Source organism: Zingiber officinale, chromosome 6A, assembly GCF_018446385.1.
Source record: "Zingiber officinale cultivar Zhangliang chromosome 6A, Zo_v1.1, whole genome shotgun sequence".
Taxonomy (NCBI): Eukaryota; Viridiplantae; Streptophyta; class Magnoliopsida; order Zingiberales; family Zingiberaceae; genus Zingiber; species Zingiber officinale.
In genome coordinates this window covers 115,636,007-115,663,486 of record NC_055997.1, presented here as the reverse complement: position 1 = coordinate 115,663,486, position 27,480 = coordinate 115,636,007, and the positions used below count along the sequence as shown (strand labels likewise).

The 27,480-nt window shown below is 36.5% G+C and overlaps 3 protein-coding genes and 1 non-coding gene across 4 annotated transcripts; 1 reads left to right on the top strand and 3 right to left on the bottom strand.

Annotated features, from left to right (window-relative positions):
• Positions 1-394: 394 nt before the first annotated feature.
• LOC121997597 (phosphoinositide phosphatase SAC2-like) lies at positions 395-10,864 on the bottom strand. Its single transcript, XM_042552095.1, has 16 exons — positions 10,332-10,864; positions 8,215-8,419; positions 7,950-8,115; positions 7,547-7,769; positions 6,770-6,846; positions 6,429-6,616; positions 6,221-6,318; positions 5,949-6,082; positions 5,706-5,834; positions 3,452-3,938; positions 3,074-3,195; positions 2,828-2,941; positions 2,280-2,462; positions 1,531-1,671; positions 1,304-1,391; positions 395-866 (listed from the first exon to the last, which is right to left on the bottom strand). Exons 1-16 carry the CDS (start codon positions 10,425-10,427, stop codon positions 747-749), a joined length of 2,571 nt encoding a protein of 856 aa, XP_042408029.1. The 5' UTR covers positions 10,428-10,864; the 3' UTR covers positions 395-746.
• A 260-nt stretch (positions 10,865-11,124) lies between these two features.
• On the top strand, positions 11,125-12,054 carry LOC121997601 (dormancy-associated protein homolog 4-like). Its single transcript, XM_042552099.1, has 3 exons — positions 11,125-11,403; positions 11,529-11,631; positions 11,730-12,054. Exons 1-3 carry the CDS (start codon positions 11,157-11,159, stop codon positions 11,755-11,757), a joined length of 378 nt encoding a protein of 125 aa, XP_042408033.1. The 5' UTR covers positions 11,125-11,156; the 3' UTR covers positions 11,758-12,054.
• An 86-nt stretch (positions 12,055-12,140) lies between these two features.
• LOC121997599 lies at positions 12,141-15,982 on the bottom strand. Its single transcript, XM_042552098.1, has 6 exons — positions 15,611-15,982; positions 14,435-14,488; positions 14,263-14,343; positions 13,438-13,507; positions 13,257-13,345; positions 12,141-12,606 (listed from the first exon to the last, which is right to left on the bottom strand). The coding sequence occupies exons 1-6, from the start codon at positions 15,770-15,772 to the stop codon at positions 12,472-12,474; spliced, it is 591 nt and encodes a 196-aa protein (XP_042408032.1). The 5' UTR covers positions 15,773-15,982; the 3' UTR covers positions 12,141-12,471.
• A 123-nt stretch (positions 15,983-16,105) lies between these two features.
• Positions 16,106-16,178, bottom strand: TRNAE-CUC. Its single transcript has one exon. It is a non-coding gene; the product is annotated as a tRNA-Glu (tRNA).
• Between the last annotated feature and the right edge of the window lie 11,302 nt (positions 16,179-27,480).

Sequence of the window (27,480 nt, the reverse complement as noted above, 5' to 3'; positions counted from 1 at the left end):
GACCCACACTTTCTTTGAGATCAATCTTTGCTTCGATACCCACTAGATACGCTGAATTGAACAAAAGGGAAACTTAGTTCACACAAACGACATCTACTTTCTCATGGGAGAACTTACAAAAGGGAGGAGCCATGCGGAAGGCGGCGAGAGGGCCACTGGGAGCTCCGCCTAAAATGGAGCTTACAAGATCAAGTTCTGCCTCGAGAAAGCATTAAAGCTATTGAAGTGATTAGCGGAGAGGCAAAAGAAGATTCCGAAGGCATAAGGAGGCAAAGGGATTCGGAGAGGACTCTAAGGAGAGGACAAAGAGGTCTATGTGGCTCTAGCTTGCATGGGAAATCCACAAGTCTTTGTTCTTTGTGGAACAAGTAAATGATTCCTATGAACATTGAAATGTCTAGAAAAGAATGGATAAATTATTGAAGCAGTTGCCATCATCAATGTATTTACAGTATAATTCGAATGGTAGGGTGGGTTTCCGATTCAAAGGATCCCAAAAGAATATATACTATACACTCTCATACTCCTATTGCTCTATCGATAGGAGAAAGTAGTAACACCGCCAATTAATGAATTTTTCGCAAACTTCTCCAAGAAATGGGGGTGAAATGGATACCTTGATGGTTTTGTTGAATGCATATTGGCAGTACTTTCCCTCCTTTTCGATTGTATTCTTTGATCATTGAAAACTCTCAGCCGTCCGCAACTAGGAGGATGAGCACAAACCGTGATAAGAACATTTAGAGTCAGTGGCATAATGTTTCGCCATAGATAACCCATCGCACAAAGCTATCGGAGAATTCAGGGGGACTGTTAGCATTTGGGAAAGCAACACGAACCATTCCCATTCCTGGTGTTTGGGTTCCCTGCAACAAAGATAGGCATAAGATTATGCTTCTTGACTACATGTTAGCAACATAAGTAAAATAAATAATCATTTGTCATAATGTCGACCATAGTTGGAACCAATACGATGTATAATACCAACATATGAAAAAGGTTAGCTATCATACCGTAACATCACAAACTAGTCATTAACTCAAGAAGCTTAAACCGTCATCTAAAAAGGTTCCTAGCGTGGAATGGAATTAACCGAGGGTATTGCAAGTTTCTTTCAGACTTTGGGAAGTGAAGACAGTTGGAAATATGAAAAAATCACAAATTCTATAAGCTTACGACTGAATCCAAAACGAAAAAAGATTTGAAAAGTATTTTCATTACTCAATTTATCAACATTAGAAGTTAACCGATGGGGTCATGAAATGGAACTTTCATCTTGTTTAATTGCAGAGAGAGCACTAACCTTAATGCTAGATCCATTTTGATTCGGAGTTGCCTCAGCATTTATGCCATCGATATTCTCAGTTAAAAGATTCTCAATTGAGCTAAACCTGCACTCCAGAATAAATATTAACAGAATGTTCGTCTAAGCAATTTTCAAAAGGAAAAATGAAGATATAAGATATTTGGTTCTGAAGTTAGGCATCATTTCATTTCGGCTGTTTCGCCAAACAAAAAGTAAAAGATTACCTCTCAGAAATTTCATCATCACATGAATTACCAGATGATGACAGCCAGTCGAGGTCCAGAAAATTTGATTCCCCATGTTCATAGACAAAATTCTGTTCACAATCTGCAAAAAGTTGCCTCCCGGACATGGTGGGTGTGTACCTAAACAAGGTTGGAGAAGAAGAAAGTTGACAATGAGTACACAACATAAGCAGCACCAAAATAACTTGTCCGTTAATTCATAACATGGTTTGAAGTAGTAAATCAGGTACTAGGTTCAGGTATTGATAGAACAATATACTGAAAAGTAACATTACTAAATAGATTCTGAAAATTAATTATAGCAAAAGGTGATTACGTTCACCCCTCATAGTCCGTCCCCAGGTTATGTGAAGGGAGGTAAATCACAGGGTCAATTTATAGCCGACCACGAAGTTGGCTAATGGGTGGGAGGGGTTTTTTTCTCCGAAAGCATGTGCCCGTTATCCCATTGTAGCAAGTCTGCCACCCTCTAACCAACTGGGCATCCCGTGGGGATAGATTCTGAAAATTAATGATATACCAAATAAAATCAGTCGACTGAGCTTGGGGAGACACCGATAGATACAAGTCAGTAGGTACTAATCCATGTAGCTTATCAAACCATGTATACGTAATTCTACCTTTAACATCAGTCTAACCACATGATCGGCTAGAATAATTGTTTTTTTTTGTTTAGACAAACTGAATCAATTTTTTATGCATCAATTATTCACAGTAATGCAACTGACCTTGAATATGATACATCACTTCCACAAGTTGAGATTTCTGGTGTTGAACAGCAAAGGTTCTTTCCATGCTCTTGATCATTTTGCCCAGATAAGGATTTTCTCTGGTCAATACCATAACAAGATAAAAGCATATCGCTTTCACAAAGTATGTTACCATCGGAGAAGGACCTTTTGAATAATTGCCTGAAAACATATCCATATTAGCTAAAACAAACAATATATTCGTCATTCAACTTGAAGGGACAACCAAAGTCCATAGTCCATACATGCCGTCAAGGATATTCAACATCATAAGGACATCGGTATTAGTTTTATTGTTAGTTAAATTTTACCAAAAGAAGTGATGAGCAAATTGCTATCAAAAGTCAGTTTAAGATAAAACCTACCACAATCACCAAAGTTTTTGACATTGCAAAGTCCGTAAATGTTAAATATAAGCAAGGGGAAAAGAAGAAAAAGAAAGCATGAGATTGATATTTCTAACCATGGTTATAGGAACCGGCAGATATTAAAATTAGTGAGCAAAAGTATCCATAAAAGTAAAGTACCTAGAATCTTCATCAGGAAAAGCATGAACACTTTGTGCCAAATTGCAATGTTGGTCTGAGTCCAATTCCCATAATGCAGGCTTACCTTGTTGAGGTCGGAAATGACCCAGAAATCTACATTTTACAGGGCCAGTCAAGCAAGAATCAGCAGAACGAATATAATTAAATGTGGAAAAGAACTTATAATCCACTTGCAAACATCAAAAATGGCAATAAAATTCAGCAGACAAATTGCTTTCGACGTACAAATTTATTGCAGCCTGCTTTTCTGCATCCATGTAGGCATTGCTGTAGTATCTTTGAAGGGTTCTAAACAACTCTTGAGATTGTACAGCAGCTTTCCAGAGGCCTCTCCTCTCAGAGAATATCTATCAAGTATCAGAATCACAAGTCAAGCTACCTATGTGAAGAAGTATGTGAAAAGAATGTAGCATAAGTTAAGTTTTTGATACAGCAAACTTGGGAGCAACCCTAATCCGTTGGCTAACTTGTAAAATGAATAAAAACAAAATCTAAAGCCCTAGAAACATATGTTTTGTTTAAAAGAACACAAGAAGATTTTAATGCATGCAGATGTTTTTTTGCTTCACAACATTGAAATAAAACATGTATTTGAAAGCATACCTTATTATGAGCAGGAGACCCACCATATTGTAGAGCAAGAGTATCACCCATCCTTTCATACAAACTCATCAAATCATCAGCCAAAGGAGAATCTAGATCAATCCTTGGTATATGTATCAGGTGTAAAGCATGAAGTTGATGCCCAAGAGCAGCTAAACCATATGCATATTGAGCAACATTTGTCCGATCCAAACAATCAATGCAATTTGTTCGCAAAACGCCTTGCTGCAATCTAATTAATTTAGCCAAGAAAATTCCAGAGTCACTGGTTTTGTTTTGTGCAGTTTGTTGTTCAGATGTAACACAGTCTTCCATGCTATAATCCTGAGAAGCTTCCTTCAACATTTTATCTTCTTGAGAAGCAACTTCTATCAAGTTATCTTCTCGCAAACCATCTCCAATGATGATATTACCATCTGTGTTGTGGTTATTGCCATTGCCCATGTTAATGAGACTACCAGAAGACCAGAGACCACCAAAATCCTTCCTACAGTGCAGCAGCAGCAAAAGAATAAAAAATATGTTTAAAAGGAAGCATCTTCTATACTAGGGTGCATACTCTTATAGGCACCATGTTATTGCCTAGCATGCTAAAGAATGGCTAGATTTTGGATGTGGTGCCAAAATACAAAACTCAGATGTGCATCCATGCAAGTGAGTGGCATGTTATGATAGTTCACTAAACATCGGACTGATTGATTGTTATAACAGTGATTCTACAAAACTTACTCCTCAGGCAGGTGCCTTCTCTCTATTGCTCAAATTCCTGCAGCTCCCTGCCTTCATCTGAAGCCGTTGCTCTTATATGAGGGCGGTAGGGAGCTGGAAGATGTGGTCATACCACAGACATCATTCATACATATACATGTGTTTAAGATGGTCACACCAACCATTCACCACACTATGTTTGGACAACCATCTTCACATGCCATGCAACCACATTGCAGATTGGGACCACTTCATCATCCTCTTAACACTACTCCAAAAATGTTGAACCAGGTAACACTGAACTAAGGGTGACCGATCCGGCCCCACGGAAGTTTCCCAATGGCCGCTAGGGTAAATCGGGAAGCGCTCACAATAGACGGTCCAGAAGCCCAACATCTCATGGTTGCGAGCCTTATTTAGAGGAAAAATCCTTGCAAATGCGCCATAATTGGGGATCGAACCGCGGGTGTTTGGGTGACAACCTAGCGCCCTTCCACTGCACCGTGGCCCCAGGGGTAGCGCCCTTCCACTGCACCGTAGCCCCAGGGGCAACTCTAACTCTGCTCCAGCATCCATGGCTAGACGATTGACTCTCATATGCTTCAATTACCATAAGCATCAACCTTTGCTAGTGACATTATTGTCTTGGTCATTAAGGTCCTCACTCATTAGATTCTTGTGTGAAGTATGCAAACTTGACATACCAAATTATATGATTGGTAAATATCATATTATTAAAATAAAAGCATATTTTTTTTACTTGAATATCATGTCTTTTCTTCCTTTAATCTAGTGTCATTAGCATACTATTTTTCCTTTAATCTAGTTAACTTTGATATTAGAGGTACCAGTCTTATTTTTATTAATGGATTTTTTTTTGTCAATTTTAACCTTTTGTTGATGATTATTCTCCTACAGTATAGGTCTGTGCTTACTGAAAACTTATTTAAGGTTATTGATGTATTCAATTTTTTCCCATTTTGAAATAAAGACAGTTGTATACTTCTATCAAGGTTTTATAAACCAATTTATGTTCTGGAGTATATGTTGTTTGTACCTTTACTTGTTTAGGTGCTTTACAAGGCATCATCCACAAAATCACCAGTGCTTATATAGCAGAATTGTGTTATCCAGAGCAAGAGTTGTTACTGCATTTACCATGTTGTTCCATGTGTATCCAAATAATATCAAGGAAATATGATTATCGTCTCATGCTATCTTATTAATTACCCTTTTCTTAGTGACAACACCAAGAACAGGAGGACCACTGAAAAGAAGGATTCTGGAGACTTCAATTTTAAACATCCATCGCAAGTGGATTAACAAGAAATTAAAATACCTTTATCTTAGTGACAACAAAAAGTAAGTCGCAAATTAGAAAAGTAAAATCTAAATTGTAATTGCATCGATCTTGGACAAAATAAAGGCATCATCAAAGCAATTTCTTAGAGATGGAGCATAGATCAACGCACCCAAGTATCATCCAAAGAAAATAAATAGTGAATTCAATAGAGTAAATAAGAAATGAAAGGGATAATATTCTTACAGAATAATGGGTTCTTTTATATCACTGTCACACCCTAAAGTTGGTGACACTTTGCCATGAAAGAAGCCTGTTATATTCAAAGCATAGGCAGCAACTTTTCCCAGTAAAGTAAGCACACCTTTAGCCTTACTGCAAAATAATATATTGGCTTAGAAATGTGTGAGTCAATATGTTTTAGATTTACATACCATGAAGTATCTAGATACAGAAGGTAAAAGATACAAGTCACAATCAGGTAGTAACCTCCGAGAATGTCTATGAAGATCCCAGTGGAGAAACTTCAAATGACTTTCACATGGAAGATCTTTATTTATGAATTCGATGGCATTAGCAAATTCTGCGCGAAGAATAGATTCTCGAGGTTTCTTCTCTTGTGACTGTTGATGAAAGAGTGACACAAAAGATGATCGGCAAAATAACCACCACAGAGAAGTATGAAATGCTATTATACTAAAAACTCACTTTTCATGTTTCGCATAAAGAAACCTTTGAAATGCTACTAATAGCGAACGTACCTTAATTAAGTTTAATATGATAACAGGTTTCCCATATCTTAACACAAGATTATCAAAGTGAAGTCGAGTGGCTTCATAATCTTCATCTTTTCTATGCACTGTAAAAAACAAAAGAAAATAAGACAACAGTAAAAACACAGATTTCAAAAATATATACATGTGCATGTGGTGATGTTGATGAGGTGCTTCAGAATGTTTGAAAGCTTACATATAATATCAGGCTTAAGATTGAGTCTCGAGGTTTCCTGGGACCAATACAGTGGTATTGAGCCCCTGTTCTGAACAACCGAACAAATATGTGTTGGTATTTCTCCCGGAATGTCTTCAAATACAATCTGTTCCGTCTCGACATCATTAGCCACTCTACCCTTCTCGTTAACTCCACGCTTTAAATATCTGAGTAAAAGAGAGATAATGTTATTAAATTATTCAAGGGAAACAAATAAGTTAAAAAAAAAGTTTTAAACTAGTCAATCTCTTTTATTACAATAATTTTGTTGACAGCCTAGGTTAACCTAAATTTGGAGAGAGAAAAAGAGGTACAAGAACCTAGTTCCAGCATAGTGACGTGAGCGCCTGGCAATTAGTGTCAGCCTAAAAATCTTGCCAAATACTGAAAGTTTTGCCTGAATAAACAAAACAGAAACCGATGAGAAACAACAAATGACAATAAAGAGGAAAGACTAACTGTGGATTGATAACATTCATCAATAACATAAGGCATTTTCTCCACAAAATTTACTTCTGATTAAAAACAATTAGCTGTTTAAAAAAACAGCTCAAGTCTTAACTTACAAAAAAGTTACTCAAATTCATAAACTATAACAGGAGAATTATAATTGGACCTTGTTAGTATAGTTGGTTGATCAAGAAGAGAAAAACATCAATATAAAAAAAAAAGTTCAACCAAAGATCCAGCAGCCAGTTGTTGCCGATACACCTAAACAACTCTAAATAATCATCTTAAGTTTCAGTGAATTTCTTTAATGTGCTAAAATAATCAAAATCTAATCATCTTGTCTATAGAAGATAGATATACAATGCAAACATTCAATATAAACTACCATGTGCATGTTCATAAAAATATGTAGAACACCCCCAGGGTGTAGCCAAGCCGGTAACCATGTGACAAATTTGCAGCATGGAGCAAGGGTTGAATCCTGACAAAGCTGATGAAAAATGCCCTCTCACATGGGACCTACTTAGTACCTAATTTACTCTCTACCAATGGCGCAGGGCAGTTGTGGGGGGCCGCTTTCACCTTTTTCAGCATAAAAATATGTAGAACAGGGCTAGAACATAGTTTGTAGAAGAAAAAACATTTACCTGCTTAAAGAAACCATATACTAAAGCAACTGTCCATAGAGTATTCTGAAGATGATTGTGGATTCCACGTGTCAAAAACTCATTCCAGACAAACATGGATCGATATAACACTTGTCCTGTTTGACTATCAGAAATATTCTTCTGGAGGCTTCGCATGACATGGTATGAGTAGCTAAAGAAGAAGTCTTTTGTCAAATCTAGTGAACATAATAGTTTCTTGTATCTGGACCAACAAACCAAAAGTGATTAATTATTAGCAATATTTTTGATAGATTATGAATGAAGAATTATGATACAAACATAATCAGTTAATACTATAATATGAGAAAACCTAGACTTCAAAAAAGGAAGGAAAAAAATCCTGGAGTTACAACATGATCTGACATCGTTGATTAGAACAAACCTATTTTCATGCTTAGAATAAGCCTTATTGGTAAGAATGGTAGAGTTAGGAAGTGCAATCAACTCGGCTTTGGTGACAGCATAGATAGCATGGCCATATATAGCACCAATCTGACGCCTCTTAGTGACAAGCAGCATATAATAAGGCCCCAAGAATTTCACAAATCCTGAAATGACAATTCATCTTGTCACTGGAAGAAATTAATTCTGAAACACATAATGTTTGAAACTAAACAACATAAATAACAAATAGATAATTAACTTACCAATGATACCATAACAATTAGTGACAAATTTTAGTCCACCAGTTGACCTGTTTCCTTCATCTATTCGCTTCAACAGCTCATTGCATTCACCTTCTGAGTATGTAGTGGCATCTTCACGGATATTAAGCTCAGAAGGTTCAGATCTGTCAATCTTTAACACTCTCCAGAATGTTCTATTTTTGTCTCTTCCAATCATATAGAATTTCTGTAACACATAAATTTTTTTCACACAAGCAGCGACAAACATATGAGATGAAAATTTGAAGTTCAAAATATAAAAACCAATGAGACAACCCATCATTTAATTTCCCTTGATAATGTGTTTCACGGCACTTAGTATTACAATTAGAACAAATGGTTAGCAATATTTGGGACAATGCGATTGGAGTGGCATGGTTTAGCTTGGCTCGATGTGAAACAGAATTTCAAACCCAGCTAAAATTCACAAGCATTCAAACTAGATCAAACTTTTAGTTAATTGGTTTGCTTTATATATATATATATATATATATATATATTGATCCGGTGATAAAGCCGGAGGGCCCTCATGAGGGCAAGGTCAACTACACGTGGAGGTCAACAGTCAAAGGGGGGTCAACCCCATGGGCTCGACGAGCGGGCGGGACATGCCGATCACTAGGCAATGACCTTCATCCGAGAGAACAACCATCTTGCCGTGAGCCCAGATTTCCAATGAAGGAAAGAAGATTATATGGCCGAGCGGCTAGACCGTTCGGCCGCAGTGCAAAGCAAGGGTAAGGCCGAGCAGTTGCCCGTTTGGCTAGGTTGTCAGGAGCAGGCGACGACCCTGAACCTTCCCGGACGGATACCTACGCGAGACCAAAGGCGAATATTTTGGCCGAGCAGCTTGATGATCGATCCGAGAAGAGAAAGTCAAAAAGTATGGGACAGCGGGTACGTCATCTTAGTAACCCCTGTTGCTGACAACAGGCATGTTCGAGGACCAGACCATACTCAGTATCGTATGACAAAGGATTCTGCTGTCCCATCAAGGAGACGCTCAGACTGTAGCAGGATGGCGTCAGACGTGCTCTTCTGACAAGCCCATGCTGCGGTATGGTATAGGACACGTGTACACCTCGGTTTGTGTGCACCAAGCTCCCATAACTCTATATAAGAGCCTTTAGACTTCACCGGAGGTATGAAATCTCTGATCCTGGAAGCCACCTTCTTGTTTTTCGTTTGCCTGACTTGAGCGTCGGAGGGTCGTCACCGGGAACCCCTTCCCGGCTCGACTTCTTTGCAGGTTCGCCGGAAGTCGGTGCAAGTGGTCGGAGATCTACGTCAGCAGTCGGAGAACGCCACGTACCCAGCGTCCGTTGATTCAGGGACTCGGACAGGATCAATATATATATATATATATATATATATAGTCTGCATTTCAACTCTATTTTGAAAAATAAATAAATTACGAACCACATGTCTAACAATCATCTATTAACATTTTAGTGCTGATCCAGTGTCAAGGGCATAGTTTTCAGTAGTTAGATATTCAAAATTAGCATCACTAAAAAAAAATTTCACCTGTGTGACAGAACCTAAACTATTTCCTAATCGAAGATTTGAAGAAGATTATAATCGATTATTCATCCAACAAATGAAACTTCTAAAAGACAAAACCAGTTCTTTAATATGTCTATTGCATGAAAAATATCATCGACAAACCTTGGCGTTGATAAATTTATAATTTCATAGTTGAAAGTAAAAGTAACAAAAAAAATCATGGGTTTATGGCATTGTGTAATTCACTTTATGGTACATACTGAGATCAGTACATATAACTTCATCTGATTCGAGTTCAAACATTCACTTCGAGATGATGATCCCAATGTTCTAAACATAGTTATTGGCTTGCGTATGGCTTGCCGAGATAAGTGTTTCTATGGATCTCTAACTTGTTGACGAATCTATAGGGCAATGCCAAGGTCATGAACATATTGCCAAATGATCCCATTTGACATAGAAAAGGAACAAAAAGGTGATTAAAAAACTACAAAAACGCATCCTTAGAATTTTGAAACTTTAACGAAGAAAAAAAAAAGAAGATCAAACGGCGGATACACGCAGGAAAAATGCAACTTCAGCAAGTTCCTCACCGATCGAGTCTCGTAGAGCCTAAATTTATGGAGGTAGCAGCTCGAGGCGTCGACGTGGCTCTCGATCCCAGCTTCTGTCATGCTCTCGACTGCCATCTGGAAGCCAAATCACTCGCGCATTCCAGTCCTGGCAGATCAGACGACGACTAGCAGCCGGATCTCCAGATCCGCCCACCACCTCAAACGCCGCGGCACCTCGCAGCTCCTCCTCCCTTCTCCTCCTCCATAAATTGCGTCCGCGACCCGATCTCTTCGGCCCAGCCACCCAAGACGACAAAAAAGGAACATGTAATGCACAAAAAAAGCACGGAAATAATCTAGAAAAAGGGGGATTTCCGATCCTGCGAGGCGAAGATCCAATTTTTGGTCCTCGGAAACGGAATTGGAGGTGGAAAACAACAGAAGGAGCTAAATCAGTGCTTGGTTTTGGAGATTGGATAGAAGGGAGGAACAAGAGAGAGGTTGTCTCGATCGTGAAGCGAAGCGTAACCAATCCAAAAAAAAACACTAACCAATAATTGGGAGAAAAAGAAAACGACATATAAAATAGAATTACATTTTTTATTAAAAAATATATATATGGCATTATATTTCTTTTATTGATCTTAAATATGTTTAACTCGAAAACTCACCTTATTAATTAGTTAATTAATGAGAGAAACATCCATTTTTCTTTATTTGGGAATTAGAATGAATTAAGTGGATAAATTAAAAAAAAACAAAAAAAAAGGGTAAAAAGGACCAAAAGACGGGATGAAAAAATTGCCCTTATCTGAATCAATTAATTAATTAGTTGGAGAATAAAAACGAGTGATTTTGAAGGTGATGACCTCTGTCTTCCGAGGAACCCTAATGGGTATTCTCCACCAGCTCTGGGACGACACCGTCGCCGGCCCGCCGCCCCTCGGAAAGCTCCGCAAGTACACCTCCTTCCCCGCTTCATCCTCTTCTGTCGCTTCCAACGCTGGCGCCGCTCAGATCACCCGCAGCGTCACCATCCTCCGCACCCGGCTCTCCCACGCCGCGTCGTCCCCCATGTCCCCGGAGAGCGCGCCGGAATCCCCTATCTCCTGTGAGTTCTCCTCACTTTAAACCCCTTTCGTTTATCTCTATTAGCGGTGGAGACATCGAGTGGGATTACAAAGATCTCATTTTGGGGTAAATTTCTTGGATTTGGATTTGGATTTGGATTTGCAGCTCCGGGGCCACGGGGAGACTGGAAAAGGCCTTGTAGAAAACCGGCGCCGGCGCCGGAGGGAACGGATATTGTCGTACCGAGGGCGCCTACCGTCTATGACTGGTTCGTATATCAACCCTAAGAAGTATGGAAATGAGTCAGTATTCTCATTGAATTTGGCAATTGAAAGAAACCATTGGCATTTGCATTCGCATTCCCAGGGTGGTGATAAGTGCACTGGACAGATGAAGCTTGGAAGGATGAGAACTGAAAGCAAAAGGAGTTGCAGGATAACAAAAAATCTGCTTTTGTCCTTTGATCTTTGTAGATGGTGCAGGTGTGTGTGTGTTGTGCTGTTCATAAGAAAGCTGTGGATGGATGATAGAATGAATTTGGTAGTGTTGAGTTCAACCTTCCAATCACTTTCTGAGTTGTGTTCTAGTTTTTGCTTGATCCCTCTTCCTTTTGCATTGTGACCCATCTGTTCTCCTTTAGTTTTTTGTCTTCTTGGCCTTGTGATTAATACCACTGTTCTGTTTTGCTGAATGCAATGGATGTCATCAACTCAGCTGGTTTATCTCTTCTATATGGTCCATCCAATCAATCTCCATATTTTAGAAGAAAAAAAAAAATCTACTTGGACTTTTAGTGCATTGTAGCAAAAAGGAAGAAGACTATGACCATCATCATTGATTAACATACAATTATCAAGGGTGTTGGAGTTGAACTCATTGTTTGAATTATACGACACTTGAAAAAAAATAACACTACTCGGATAGATAATGATGATAATCACGACAGATATCCCAAACATGAACATGGAAACAAAGCCGAGATGAGACGATCAGGTTGCAAGTGATCCAAGACGCACATACAATTTTTTCCAACACCATTTTCACTCATGAATGATAATTACTGTCCAATTAGTGTCATCGTGAAGCAAGGAAATCGGTGGTAGCATTTCTACCTTTCTTTTAGCTCTTGTTCAAACTTGTGTAGTTTCTCACGGATGGGTACCAAAAACGACCTCATGGCCGTGCATATCTGGCTCTTATCTACTGCTCCTAAATCCTTTTCCTCGCTAAGGCTCACCGTCATCTGCAAGAGCAGTTAAAATAGAGCAACGATCTTGAAAGAGCATACTTTCAAAAAAAGATAAATTTAAGCATTCAGCCTTTGTCACTCATCCATTGTACTATTGATCATTTTGTATTAAGATATTTAACATAGAATGTTATTCTTTATATATATATATATATATATATAAAAGAAGTAATACATTGTGGCATAACAAGTTAACTAAAACGTAGTTTTATAGTGAATCAATTATCAGCAAAAATTGAAAAACACAACATAAAGGAATAACTAGCCAGTGTATCACATTGGCTATACATTTTTTTTTTATCTATATCAATTCCTCACTCTTCAATGAGAACCATAGAATCTGTTGTTGACTTTATACTGGTTTACATCATCTCAACCTATTTAACCCCAATGTTCTATATTTTTTCAATAACCTCACGTCAATCTTAACTTTCTCATCTTAGAACAACTCGACAATTTGATCCATAAAACATAATACACAAAAGATTCCAAAAGCCATTCTGCATTTTAACTATCTACATTCTGTTACTACAAATGGTATCTTCCAACATTTTGGTGTGTATAATGAGTCTACAATCAAGGTGATCAATAACCATGTTATTAGAGAATTGGGTTGTAGGGACATGATCAAGATGGCATCGTACCTCCAGATCCTCGAGTTCACCAAACGAGAACTCAGGGATATCTAAGTGGCCTTTGATCTTCTTGCATTCATTTTGGATTTGCCATTCACCTGTTCCATAACCACTGAGAGCTTAATACCAAATGGAAAAAAGAGAGAAAGTTAAGAGCAAACAAGCAATAAGTTCAGATACTTTTCTGTACCTTTAAATTTTAAACTTAATTCATATGTATAACCAACTCTCTTCTTATTTCTTACAATCACAAGGAATGCCTGCAATGCAGACACATTAGAAAATGTTACCCAAGATGCTTTTAGCAGAATAGGATTTCGTATAATGGGAGTGGTTTGACAATAACCACACAAGTAAAACGCACTAACATAAATAAATTCTTTCAAACTAGTTATTTAAACAAGCTGACCCAAACTGGCCAGAATCCTGGGCTGGTTGCATAACCAGATTGGATCGGCATCTCAATCTGAATAGAAAGTAGTTAGACCAGCCAGATTTTTTTAAAACAAACCAGGAGCCGACCGCTTATTGAAAAACTATATTTATATTGTTAATGGTTTATGACCGCAATAGTTATGGAATTCAACCAGTTAATCAGAACCAATCTGAATAGCTAACTTGTCCAAATCAATTCTCATTCCAGTACACAATTTGACCAATTGACACAGAAGTTTTTTTAATTCAATTAAGATCCATCATCCAAATTTTACACCTATACTCTCAGGTATATAATATTTCTCCTAGTTGCTAAGAAACTAACCTAAAAAATCAGCCAGAAGAACTATAATAGTAGAAGATTTCTTATATCAACAACTTGGTGGAAACGCTCCATTGATATACTCCAGGTCTGCAAAATCTGTGTATTTGAGCAATTCTTTTTTGAAAAAGTATTATATATAAACTATTTATTTTGGCACGATAGCTGGTGACATTATTCATGGTATAAATAATAGAAAGCATCGAACAAACAATTAAAGGTTGGGTAACATGTGGAATTTTCTCAAACCCCACTTACATCTCCTGAACATTTGGACACGCCTTCAATATATGCTTTACCATTGGAGAACTCCAATGAGTCCAAAGACTTGAGCAATTCCTGAAGAGATCAAAACCATTTTCACTGTCATAAATGAAGAAGCAAAATGGTGTTCATAAAAGGGCCACACCATCTCCATAAGGTTATATACCTTTATCCTGTCACTTGCCCATGTATTCAGGTTTTTCTCCTCCCAAGTCCCAGCCTGCATATTCATCCAATGAAAAAGTCATCCAGGATTAGAGGGCCAAAGAATGAATAGTGAAGTAACTGAAAATGAATTCTTCTTACTCGGCAGTCAGCATTGTTGACAAATGGCATGGAATCTCTATTTTTATTACTAAAACGAAATAAATAAATAAAATGAAATAAAGATAATGATGACCAAAAGGTTATGTAAAATATGCAAGCAAAAAAGTAAACCCCGTGCACCACCTCAGTAATTTGTCATATAAGAAAAATTGTCCTTGAGTTTAGTCATATGTAATGGCCAAAGAAATTTTTGAAAGCAAACAAATATTTAACGTATTTGGATGATATTTTAACAAGAAATGATTTTAATGATATTTGTTTGTCCATTAGTCCTAAATAGACCACTTCTTGTTTGAAGATAAATCTAAAATAAAATCATGGCTGTGTCTGCTAAGACAGAAGGAAAAGAGAGCATTGTCTTCTTCAAGAAAAAAAACATTCAATTCACTTGCCTACTTCAAGAAGAGAAAGAGAGGAATTTGGATCTTCTTTCCCCACTTGGGCTAAAAAGATTGGCTTAACCGGCATGTCTTTGGGAATGACAAAAAAACAAAGAGCCTAGCATTGCCATTTTCTCTGAGTTACTCTTTTTTCCTCTCTTTTCAAGTATACAAGAAAGGGAAGTCCTCATATTGGCGTAAAAACATCCATTACTGGGTGTTCTCAAAGTTGAAACACATGGCTTGCTAACTCATGCTGGACAATCCTTTGACAACGATAAATAATTAGGTAGATACATTGAGTCATAATGATCTACAAAATAGGTAGGGCAGGGAACAACAGAAGAAACAGAGAGTAAGAATAAAGTAAAGAAAACAGAGGGAGATATTAAAAAAAGGAAAGGCAGATTTTTTTTATGTGATTTCCTGTATGTTATCATAAGCAAAAGTTTCCCGCATCCAGTTACAACATAGGGCATAGTTCATCTATGTCACTGTTTTCTAACAAACGCCTTAGAAGATACAAAATGCAGCATATCCTCTCAAGATGAATTTCTCTTCCATCAAGCAACAATACCAGAAAAAACAACAAACTTGTGGTGAAAACTAGGATCAGAAGGAGAAGGGCAAGGGACCTGATTCCAGACAGATCCGAGGGTGTTGGGTTGCGCCGGCTTGGAGATGTCATCGGCCGTGAGCTTTCGCGGAACCGGGAGGGGCGCAGCGTCCTCCCGCGTGTCCCTCACCCAGTAGGTGTAAGACGTCTGCTGCTTCTTGACCAAATCGCCGCCCTCCATGCAGATATCACCGAAGCCGGGGCAGAAGACGACCGCCGATCCGCGCCGCGAAGGACGAAGATCGATCGAAACGGAAAATCTCGAGGCGGGCGACGAAAGACTCAGAAGACTTGGAGGGAGGACATAGGAGAAGACTAGTCGTTTCTGGCGGCCATTAATGGTAATGGAGGAGAAATGGTTTCTAATGGGACCGACCGGGAGCCGTCCGGAAGCTTCGACGTGTTCCTCCACCTTCGTGGGATATATGACAGACCTCGAATTAGTTTGGGCTGTATAAACCTAACGGCCCAATCAAGCCCAAATAATGAAAAAAAAAACAAGAAATAAAATTCGTTCCGTTGCCGGGACTCGAACCCGGGTCTCTCGGGTGAGAGCCGAGTATCCTAACCAACTAGACTACAACGGACTTTGTCTATACGTCATATTACATATTATTAATTATTAATATTATGTATATTAACGCATAAGAAAGTTTTTTCGGAAATACTATCTAAATTATCAATATTGAGAAAATAATTCAATACTTAAATGTCCAAAGTAACAGCTACTATTAGATAATATCTGTTATCGCCTATGTCTAAACTATGGTAGGTTCGGGTGCTTCACCACATGTGATCATGCCCAGTGGTATGATCCGTAATAGGTTCAAGTGTCTCGCCACGCGTGGTCGTTTCGGGGGCACGACTTGTGCCCGACTCTGCCCCCTACCATGACCTACCAATGCCCAGCGGCATAGGTCGTGCCCCACTCAACTATGTTGCCACGAGTGCTAGTGCCTAGTGGCACAGGTTGTGACTTGCCAGATCTAGCGCTCCATGTGAATGCTCGTGTCAAGCGGCACGACCTATATGGACACCTGATTTCTAGCACTATTTAAAGGGGCTTCTCCATTGGATTGGAGATCTCGACCTAGAAGATCATCCAAGGACTCCAAGGAGGCTAGAGAAGAAGTCTTCAAAGTGTTCCGAAGCCATCTATTCATCGAGGAGCCGTCGGGAGCGACTAGGAAGAAGACTCACAAGCGATCCTAAGATTTTCTTCCTCTTCTTTGTTTTTTCTGAATTCGAATATTTAGGATCGAAAGCGCTAGAGGGAGGGAGAGGGGGAGGGGGAGGGGGAGGGGGAATAGTGCTCGTGACTTTCATGTTCTTTTTGAAAAACTTCAATTAAATACACAGCAGAATAATAAAACACAAACATAAACGCCAAGGGTTTTACTTGGTTTGAAGCTTGTGGCGACTCCTACTCCAAGGCACATGCTCGTTGAGCGTTTACTTCGAACAATCATTATCAATTCGTAAATTACAATTTGAAGTACAATATAAACGAAAAATTTATACCGACAAATAAGGAATTAGTAAACTTGAAGCTTATGGTCCTCGGAGTCGAGTTGCAGCTTTATCGGATCATCCTTTGAGCAGCACATAGAAGAAAGATTGCGTTTTCAGTTTTTGTTGTATTCTTGTTACTGGTCGAACCAAGCATATATAGCCTGTTGAGGGTGCCCTCAACCTCATTGAGGGCACCTCCAATTCCCGGGTCAACCGCGCATGGATAAGCCCTGCTTCGTCGCTGCTTATCCTTCTAAGGGTGCTTCCAAGCTCCATGGAGGGCGCCCTCAATTAGCATCCAAGGCGCCCTCAACCTCCATGGAGGACGCTCTCCATCCAATGTCCAGGGCGCCCCCAAGCTCCATGGAAGGCGCCCTCGTGCCTTGTTGAGGGATTGTTGACCACATGACCCGAGGCACCTCCAAGATCCATGGAGGGCGCCCCGGGACTGTTCATCCGAGGCTTTCTTGTTCACTTTACGTCATGCAAGGTATGTTAGTCTACAAATAAAGTATACCCTGTAAAACAAAGTTAGCACAATAAAATAAGACAAATAAAAATAATTTTGATAGTCACCGGATTGTCCGATTCTGACTTCGGATTTCTCCTTGAGAAACCTTAAGTCGAATCAACGTCTACTGTTCTCTCACCGAGGAACGCGTCCTCACCTACTCCACTCAGAAGAGTTTACCTATTTCCAGTTGATCCGCCAGATCAACTGGACTCAGTTGATCCGCCAGATCAACTGGACTCAGTTGATCCGCCAGATCAACTGGACTTTTGCTCGGCGTCCGAAGCTTCTGGTCTTCATGTTGGGCGTCTGCTCCACGACCCGTCCAGTTTTCCACCCTATTCACGACACAAGGATTTTAACCTAGGGTTACCACCCCCTAGGATTTTGCCCGAAGCTCTCGACCCGCCAAGACTTTCCGCCTAGGGTTACCGCCCCCTATGACCTCGGGTTACCGTCCCCTAGGGTTTTCCCTTTGCCTAACAGCAGCTAGGACTTTTGTCTAAGTACACTTAGGACTTTCCTGCAATCTCATTCAAACTCGTTAGATAACAAAACAACTTAACTTTGGACCCTTTGATATAATAAAAACACAGGTTAAATCGTCAGATGCTTCCCGCACCAACAATCTCTCCCTTTTTTATTATGATAATATGGTTCAAAGTTAAGTAAAACATAATAATAAATAATGGAATTTAAACAAGAGCATGAGTGCAATAATTTAAACAAAAACATGGTTCTGTGTCGTCATCTCCAGCTCCATGTCGAGACCCCTAGATCCAACTCCTCATCTGACTTGCATTCATCTACTCTTCCGAGTCACGATGATTCGATCAACATGACGACCAGCTCATCGATCCACCAGAGGGTGTCCCCTTAGGTCAGGGTATGTCATCGTACTTACTCTTTATTCATTTCATTATTTTGCTATTATCTTGCTCCTTATATATTCGTGGAATCTGCCTCAAGCATCGAGATGCTAGGGATCGGGGCAATCCGATCGCCATCTGCATGTAGCGTTGATCAAAAGCCTTATGACGACTTGATCAATATTGAAGACAGCTCATCACACCCTTCCCCTCCGAATCATGGCAACTCGGTCAACATTAATCCAACCACATCATTCCGGTAATTCTGTTTTCTTAGCTTTCAGACGGGATTATACGTTGTAGCTTAAATCCTTCTGATATATATTAGGATTACGGTTGGGAATTACAACTTAAAATGAAACGAATTACTATTGTTTATGAAATGTGGAAATTGATGTTTGATAAGTTCCCTATAAATTATATAAGTATAAACTGGTAAGAAAGTAGCTAGGGCTTGTGCGTTGTAGGATATATCAAAGCTAAAAAATATTGTACAAAACTAAAAAACAGACAGCGAAGTAGAAGGCTTACGATTAGAGTTGTAAACAAGCCGAGTCGAGCCGAGCTTTGGGGTGTTCAAGCTTGTTTAATAAGATAACCGAGTCGAGCCGAGCCGAGCTTAAAATGAACCAAGCTTTTGAAATAAGTGTTCAAGCTTGGCTTGGTTTATTTTTTATGAGCTTGAGCTTGTTTGAAGCTTGGCTTGAGCTTGGTTCGTTTAGATGTTATCAAGCTCTCAATTCAAGCTTGGCTTGAGCTTGGTTCGAGCTTGGTTTGAGCTTGGTTCGTTTAGATGTTATCAAGCTCTCAATTCAAGCTTGGCTTGAGCTTGGTTCATTTAGATGTTATCAACTTCTCAATTCAAGCTTGTTTGATTGTTTGAAACTTTTAATTGTTTGATTGGTTATTAAGATTGATAATTTAAATTTATTTATTTATTTATTTTATTATTTATTTAGCATATTGAAAAAAAAATTATTAATAAATATTGTTCGTGAACATTGTTCACGAACGTTAACGAGTTGAACACATATGTGTTCAAGCTTGTTTATTTAGCTTAACGAGTTGTTCAAACTTGTTTGTTTAATTAATCTAATGTATATTGAACGAACATAAACAAGCTCTTACCAAGCCGAACACCAAGCTTGTTTACGAACGCTTGGTTTATTTACAACCCTACTTACAATCGAGAATGAAGAGGGGGTACTAAACAAACTAGCGTCAGTTATGTGTTCGGTGACAGTTTGGAGAGCTTTCAACCAGCTCGAGAATAAGCATGTAACTATAAGTTGTGCTTAACTTATAGCACCTTTGCTTTGCTTGTCAGCAGGAGCAAGCTGCGACGAAAGACGACAGCGAAGGAAGGAACAAGAGCGAGGGAAATTTACATTTGGAAAACAATTTTGCCGTTGTTTTGAGTAGAAGACGGAAGGGAAGAGAGAATAAAAATAAATATTTTTTTATAAAGAATATATATATATATATATATATATATATATATATAACAATTTTTGGCTAAATTCTCACAAGAAGAAAAAAACGTATGGTAATAGGACATCAATAATATATTTTATTTAATAAATAATCATTTTTATTCCCACGAGGAATTTAATAACTCAATTATTAAGGTTTTGGGGTGGAAATATTTTGATACATAGGAAAATCAGTAATATATTTTATTTTATTAGCATAGGTAGGGCATCCCTATAATTTTTATCATTTCTTTATATTAAAAAATATATAATTTAATGAATAATAGTAAACACGTGGTTATCCCCACATTAACTTTGACTTTGTATCCTACATTTCTTAATCACGTGACAAGTAAATCTTTGGTTTTAAATATTTTCTCTGTTCTTTTTTTGCCCTTTACTAATATATTAGTTTTTTAAATATTTTAGTTTTAAAATGAGTTAACATCAATATTTTATATAATTAACAAAACACGTGATATTATTCAATACTCAATAGAATTTTAAAATAATTATATTACTTTTTAAATGTTATTATTTGGTATTAAAATAATGTGTGATGATCAACTCTATTATTCTTTCATTTTGTAATTCAATATTTTATTTCGACATCTTGGTCCAAATAATCTCAAACAATTTAATATCATCGTTCCATAATAAAATATAAATAAATAAATTCATTTTACATCCATTAAAAATTTAAAATTTATTAAAATAAATATCCATAAAAATTTCAACTCAAAGACCACCAAATAAATAAATGTTCATTTATATCGTCGTGAAACTTCTCTCCTAATTTAAGGGATATTTGTAATCATCTTTTACTATAATTAATTATTATTTTAATTAATTATTTTTATTTTTATTTATTCTCCATTTATATCTATATATATGTTTTTTTAAAATTATTTATAAAATATTTTTCTAACTTATAAACTTAAACAATTCCAAAATAAGTAAATTTTAGCTTCATGGGTCTTGTATACAAATAATATTTTTAGCCTAAAATATACATAGTCTTAAACCATTTAAATTGGAAAAAGAATGTATAATTAGTGACTTTCGTAATGTTTCTTTTTTAAAATACAAAATAGTGCTTATTTATAGAATTAGATTAATTTTGAATTTATATAATAATTATAAAAATCATCCAGCAGTCGCCCATGAACAAAGTCAATAAGATTATATATATATATATATATATATATATATATATATATATATATATATATATATATATATATATATATATATATATAGAAACGCCTAGAATAGAAGTATTTATTCTTGAATGTTGAGTAGTGTTTAAGTCTACATGATAATTTTGAATAAAACTATTATATCACTTAATGTAATTTAAATTTGAGAATATAAACATATATAATGACTTCAAAAGAAGAGAAACTTTTATATGATTTTAAATTAGGTAAATTTGAAAAAAAAAAACGCATAGGGTGACTTCAAAATAATATAATCTAAATTTGAATATATAACAATTTCAAAAAAGAGAATCTATAAAAATGTTCGTTTCTAAATTTCGAGCAATTTAAATTTATATTATAATTTTGACTAGAATGATCTAAATTGGTATATATATATATAACGATTTTATAGGATCCTAGACACATTAGGCTAGTTTTGATTATATAAAAAAAAATCAATAAAACTATCACATGTCACTTAAAAGTAGCTAAAATTGGAATGGTAAGAAAAATAACTTTATTTCCAGAATTAGACCGGTTTAAATTAATATAATAGTTTTGAATAAAACATAAATTTAAAATAAAAATAAACACATTAAGATAAAAATCAAGAATAAAGTCGTAAAAAAAATGATATCATTCACCTCATGCAACTTAATATCATGAAACTCATGATAAAAAATTAAATAAATAAATAAATAATATTTTATCCTAATACATCCGTCCTGTATATATAAAATAAAGTCATCAACCACAATAATTGATCGCGTATTATTTGAATATCTAAATTATTAAAAAAATATTAACGATTTAAATATAAAATGATATATATTTTTACTACTATATTTATATAATTCAATAAATTTATAAGTTGACCCTATTATTTATTTCTATTCACATGATCTAAAGAAGTACTGTGAGAGACGAATGAGCGTAATCATATTTTTAGAACAATGAGTTTAAGTATAAAATGGTATGGATTTAAGCCATTATTAGCATGAGAATTTTCGAGTTATTTTGAGCTCTAGCTCGGGTTAAACTCTGATTTACACCTAGATTCGACCTAAGTTATCATTTAGGCATGATTTATTAACCCATGATATAATTATTAATAAACTAGTATAATCGATTATATATACCGGTACAATGTGCTACAACGTGTCTATGTAGACACAACTTATATGCTTCCTAATTCTCGCTATGCAATTTTCATTGTTATAGTGCTCCATCATTATTTCTTTTTATTTTTCTAATTTAGTAGTGCTTCATCAAATTAAAAAACTCTTTCCCTCTAGAAAAATCCAAACATTTTGAATCATCCTTCGAACTCCCTCGTTTCCCTCGATGCCAACCCACCTCCCAGAGTCATCGATCATCGTCTTCATCGATCAACTCCCTTGGTGTCACATCACCTCACCAAGCTTGTCTGTCGCAGTTTATTAGCAGTGTGCTCCCCTTTGTACCTGCCCTAAACATCTTTCTCCTTCATCCAAATGTTATAGTTTTATGGTTTATGCAATATTATAGTAGCTATGAAACCATATCTGCTACAACGTTCTTATTTGTAGTCCTACCACATTGTAATAGCTACAATTTCATAGTTGTTACAACATTCTGGTCTAAGAACGTTATAGCGAATCATAGCTACTACAAAGTAGTATGCACGTTGTAACAGTTATGAAATCATAATTGATACAACATTCTAATCTAATCATGTTCTTAGACCAGAATGTTGTAGCAGTTACGGTTCCGTAGCTGTTACAAAGTGGTAGACACGTTGTATTAACTATAAAATCATAGATGCTACAATATTCTGGTCTAACCATGTTCATAGACCAGAATGTTGTAGTAGCTATGGTTCTATAGCTACTATAAAGTGGTGGGCATGTTATAGTAGCTACAAAATTGTAGCCACTACAAAGTTTTGGTCTAACCTCGTTCTTAGACTAATAGCTATGAAATTGTAATTACAATGACGCTCTAGTCTAACCACATTGTAGCAGTTACGATTTTGTAATTGCTACAACGTTCTGGTTAGTATGCCCATTTGCAATGCTGCTAGAGAAAATTATTTTGAGAAGAATTATTGGATCAAATTTCAAAATTCTTTAAATTGCAATGCTTAAGCATTATCTTTAATTTATAACAACTTACACAATATATGAGATATGTTATTGTTTGAGTTACCTATTGTAATGTAATGTTTAAAGCAGATTGTTAACTCAGAGTAGAACCTCTACTCCTCTTAACAACTTGAATCTCTGTGGTACAACAAGACCTAGTTGACAACTTCAAATAATTGAAGAATCTGACATTCCCCAATAATGGAAGAAAATGATGACGAGGGGCAGTTACACATTCTCCCAAATTGCAAATGTTCAAAAGCCAAAAATTAGGATGAAATTAAAGTCTCATTAATAGAGAATGCATTTTCTCTCTATAACCAATATGCACAAGAAACTAGATTTAATGCAAAGATAAACAATAGTAAGAAAAATAAGAAGACAAATGAAGTTGTCTGGAAAATATTTGTATGCTTTAAAAAAGGACATACAAATCATATGTGATGGAATAAACATCCAAAATGTGATCAACGGATAAGTGTTAGAGCATATGGCGAAGTTAGAACTGGTTGTATGTCAAAGATTTCACTTGTAAAGGAACAAATTGGACATAATCGGTTGTCACTAACTTCATGGAAAGTCATAATCATCTACTCTTGACTACTTCAAAGGTGCATTTGTTATGCTCACATCATAATGTTTGAGTAATAAAGAAAGCTTTGACTCAATAGATTTCAGAGGTCAATATGTCAACTTATCAACAAATATGATTATTAGACATAGAGTGGAGGGTCTGAGCGAGTAGGTTGCAGCGAAAGAGATAATAGAAAGTTTGAGAAAAAGCTAAGGGATAAATAAAAGGGTATCAATGCCGAAATACTAATTGAGTTATTTATATCCGAGAAAGAGAATAAATTTTTTTTCTTTGATTACAAAATTTATTCAGATAACAAATTTAGTAGGTATTTTTGGATAGATCGTGTATCAAGGACAACATACAATGTATTTGGTGTATGGTTATATTTGATATGACATATAACACTAACAAATATAGGTTATTTTTGCACCATTTATAGGAGTTAATCATCATGATCAGACAATTATTTTTTGTTGCAGTGTTACAAGTGATGAGATAACTAAGTCTTTTATTTGGCTGCTTAACAAGTACATAGAAGTAATGCTTAAAGGTACATCAGACGTGATCATCACTAATCAGGATCCTACTATGATGAAAGTCATTGCTCAAGTTTTCCCTAAGACAGTACATCAATATTATTTATGGCACATACTTAACAAATTCTCAGATACTTTGAACCCTTTAGTTGTCATTGATGTATGACTTACGACACAAATAGGTGACAACATATTTTAACCAGGTGTTTTGTATTAAAATGTCAAGTAGTCAGAGATATAAAGGCTCACATTCATTTTTCAAGAGGTATATCTCAAATAAGAACTCATTGATGAATTTTATTATCTGTTTCAATAGGGTACTATGACATTAAAGATATAATGAGTTAGTTGCTGACTATATTGATATGAATGAGCATACTATGTTTAAGACAAATTGGTCAATGCAAACTCAAATGGTTAAGTTGTACACAAAAAAGAAATTGGTAGAATTTTAAAGTGAAATGAGTGAGAGCCATGGCTATTATGCGCAACAAATATCTATATCAGTTGAGTTAGTGGTTTACCATGTGATGAATTTTCAAAATTGTTCTTTCTCTAAACCAAGAGTCCTCTCGCGTGACAAACTAAGGGACTACATGTCTAGTAGCTATAGGAAATTTGAGTTCGATGGCATTCCATGCAGGCATATGTTAGTTTTTTTTCGTATTAACCAAGTTAGTTTTTTTTTCGTATCAACCAAGTGTTTAATTTACCTGATAACTATATACTCAAACGATAAACATGAGATGCAAAGGTTAAGTAATATATGCTTTAGGAGAGCAAAATTTCATCGATGATCCACAAGCATTTTTATGCCAAGACACTCGAGGTTATCCTATAAAACTTCAATATTTATTAGGGATGATAATGAGTCAGGTTTGGATCGAATTTCATATCCTCCATCCCTATACCCATCGGGGATCGAACATCCATCCTCATACTCATATCCATTAAAGGATCAGAAATCTTCTATACTAATAATTTTTCTTCTTTCCATCCAACTATCATCATTTAACAAAAGCATATTAGAATTAACATTATATTAAAAAATTATATCATTAAAAAAGATTAAATATCTATATAACCTACTCCTAACAATAACAAAAATAGTTAATGGTTTTGTAAAAAGAAATATTTAATAGATAGATGTCAAGTTTTCTTCATATGTGTCATCATCGTTGTTATGATGATTATATACAATTAATCTGACAATTGACATATCGTCATATTTAAAAAATTTAATAAAAATAATTAGTTTCAAACAAAAATATAATATAAATGCAGAATTAATCAAGACATACCCTTGTTGTAAAATTGGACAATTACGTTTATCATGTGATACACTTTGATGCCCGCATTCACAACATAATTGAGACTTTGAGGTTAACTTTTCCTTTGATGATTTCAATCTTTTCTCACATCCCTTCGTTCTTATTAAAGAAGGATCAAGAATAACAAGGGTTCCATCCATGGATTTCTTCCTTTGACTTTCATTGTCACATTTTCTACTAGCGTTCATCTTTTGAAATTTACTCTAGATACAATCAAATTTTTCATCCAAGAAGTTTGTCTTCTCATCAGCCAAAGATGCACCATTAATTAATACTAAAGCTTTATAGGATAACCTCGAGTGTCTTGACATTGAAAACTTTTATTGATTATCAATGAAATTTTGTTTCCTCAAAGTATATATTGCTCCAACCTTTGTATCTCATGCACATCATTTGAATATATATTTATCAGGTAAATGAAATACTTGGTTGATACGAAAATAAGCTAAAATATGTAAGCACCCCATGATACTTTTGATATGATCAACCAAGTCAAGTTAGGTCATGTTGTGTTTTAATATCCTTGTGTCTAAGTGTGCAGGAACTTAGGAACATAGGAAGTCAAGCGAAAGACGCAGCTAGCGAGAAGGATGATATGAGAGAGTACCGACGGGCTTGGTGCATATGAGGGATGAGGCGCTGCGGAAGAGTACGCTGGCGGATGAGAAGGAGGCGCACAATGTTTCCGAGGGGCGAGAAGCCGAAGCAGAAGGTTGCACGAGAATGTCGGAAGATAGGTTTAGGTGAGCCCTATTCCGAATGGTCGAAATCACCCAAGTAAGCGGAGCTGGAGCGGAAAACTCAAACCCAAGCGAGCAGAGATGGAGCGGAAGTCCTGGACCAAAAAAGTCAATGAGGAGTTGACTTTTGGGTCCAGGCACCCGGAGCTATTCCTAGCACTCGGATCGGGTTCGGGCACCTGGATCAGGTCCATGCGCCCTGGGGCAGCCAGGGTGCCCCTAGTACGTGCCATAATTGAGCCCAATTTAGCCCGATTCGGGAGTCAGGAACCCCTCCGGGGCTTGGACCATAAAACTTATCAAAATGCATATTGTCGCGATCTAGTGCGACGGGGATAAAGTTTTATTTTCTTTCAAGCGCTTGGAACACTTCCAAGCGTCTCGATTAGAGCTATAAATACAACCCTGATCCCATAAGCTAAAATCAATATTTGTAATCAATTCTAATTGACTTTAGCTTTATAGTTGTGAGCTTTGACTGCTATAAGAGGTTTCTCCGTTCGAAGAAGACTTTAGTGAGCTTTAATTTTCTTGAATTAACAATCCGCTGATTGCAAACCAAGTAAATCTTTCTGTGCCTCTTTCTTTTAGCTTTTTAATTCTTTTTATGCAAGTGTTTCTTAATAAAAGCTTATAAAGATCGAGAAAGGGTGTTTATTTTTTTTACAGGGCTATTCACCCCCCTTTAGCCGACCGCCAAGGGTCCTACAAAATATGCCTCCATGGAATGCCATCGAATTGAAATTTCCTACAACTACAGAATATATAGTCCCTTTGTTTGTCATAAGTGAGGACACTTGGTTTGTAGGAGAAACAACTTTAAAAATTTATCACATGGTTTATCACATGGTAAACCACTAACTCAACTCTTATAAATGTTTGTTGCACATAATAACTATGATTCTTATTTATTTCACTTTGAAACTCCACCCATTTTTTTTCATGTACAACTTAACCATTTGAGTTTCCACTGGTTAATTTGTCTTAATCATGGGATGCTCATTCATATAAATATG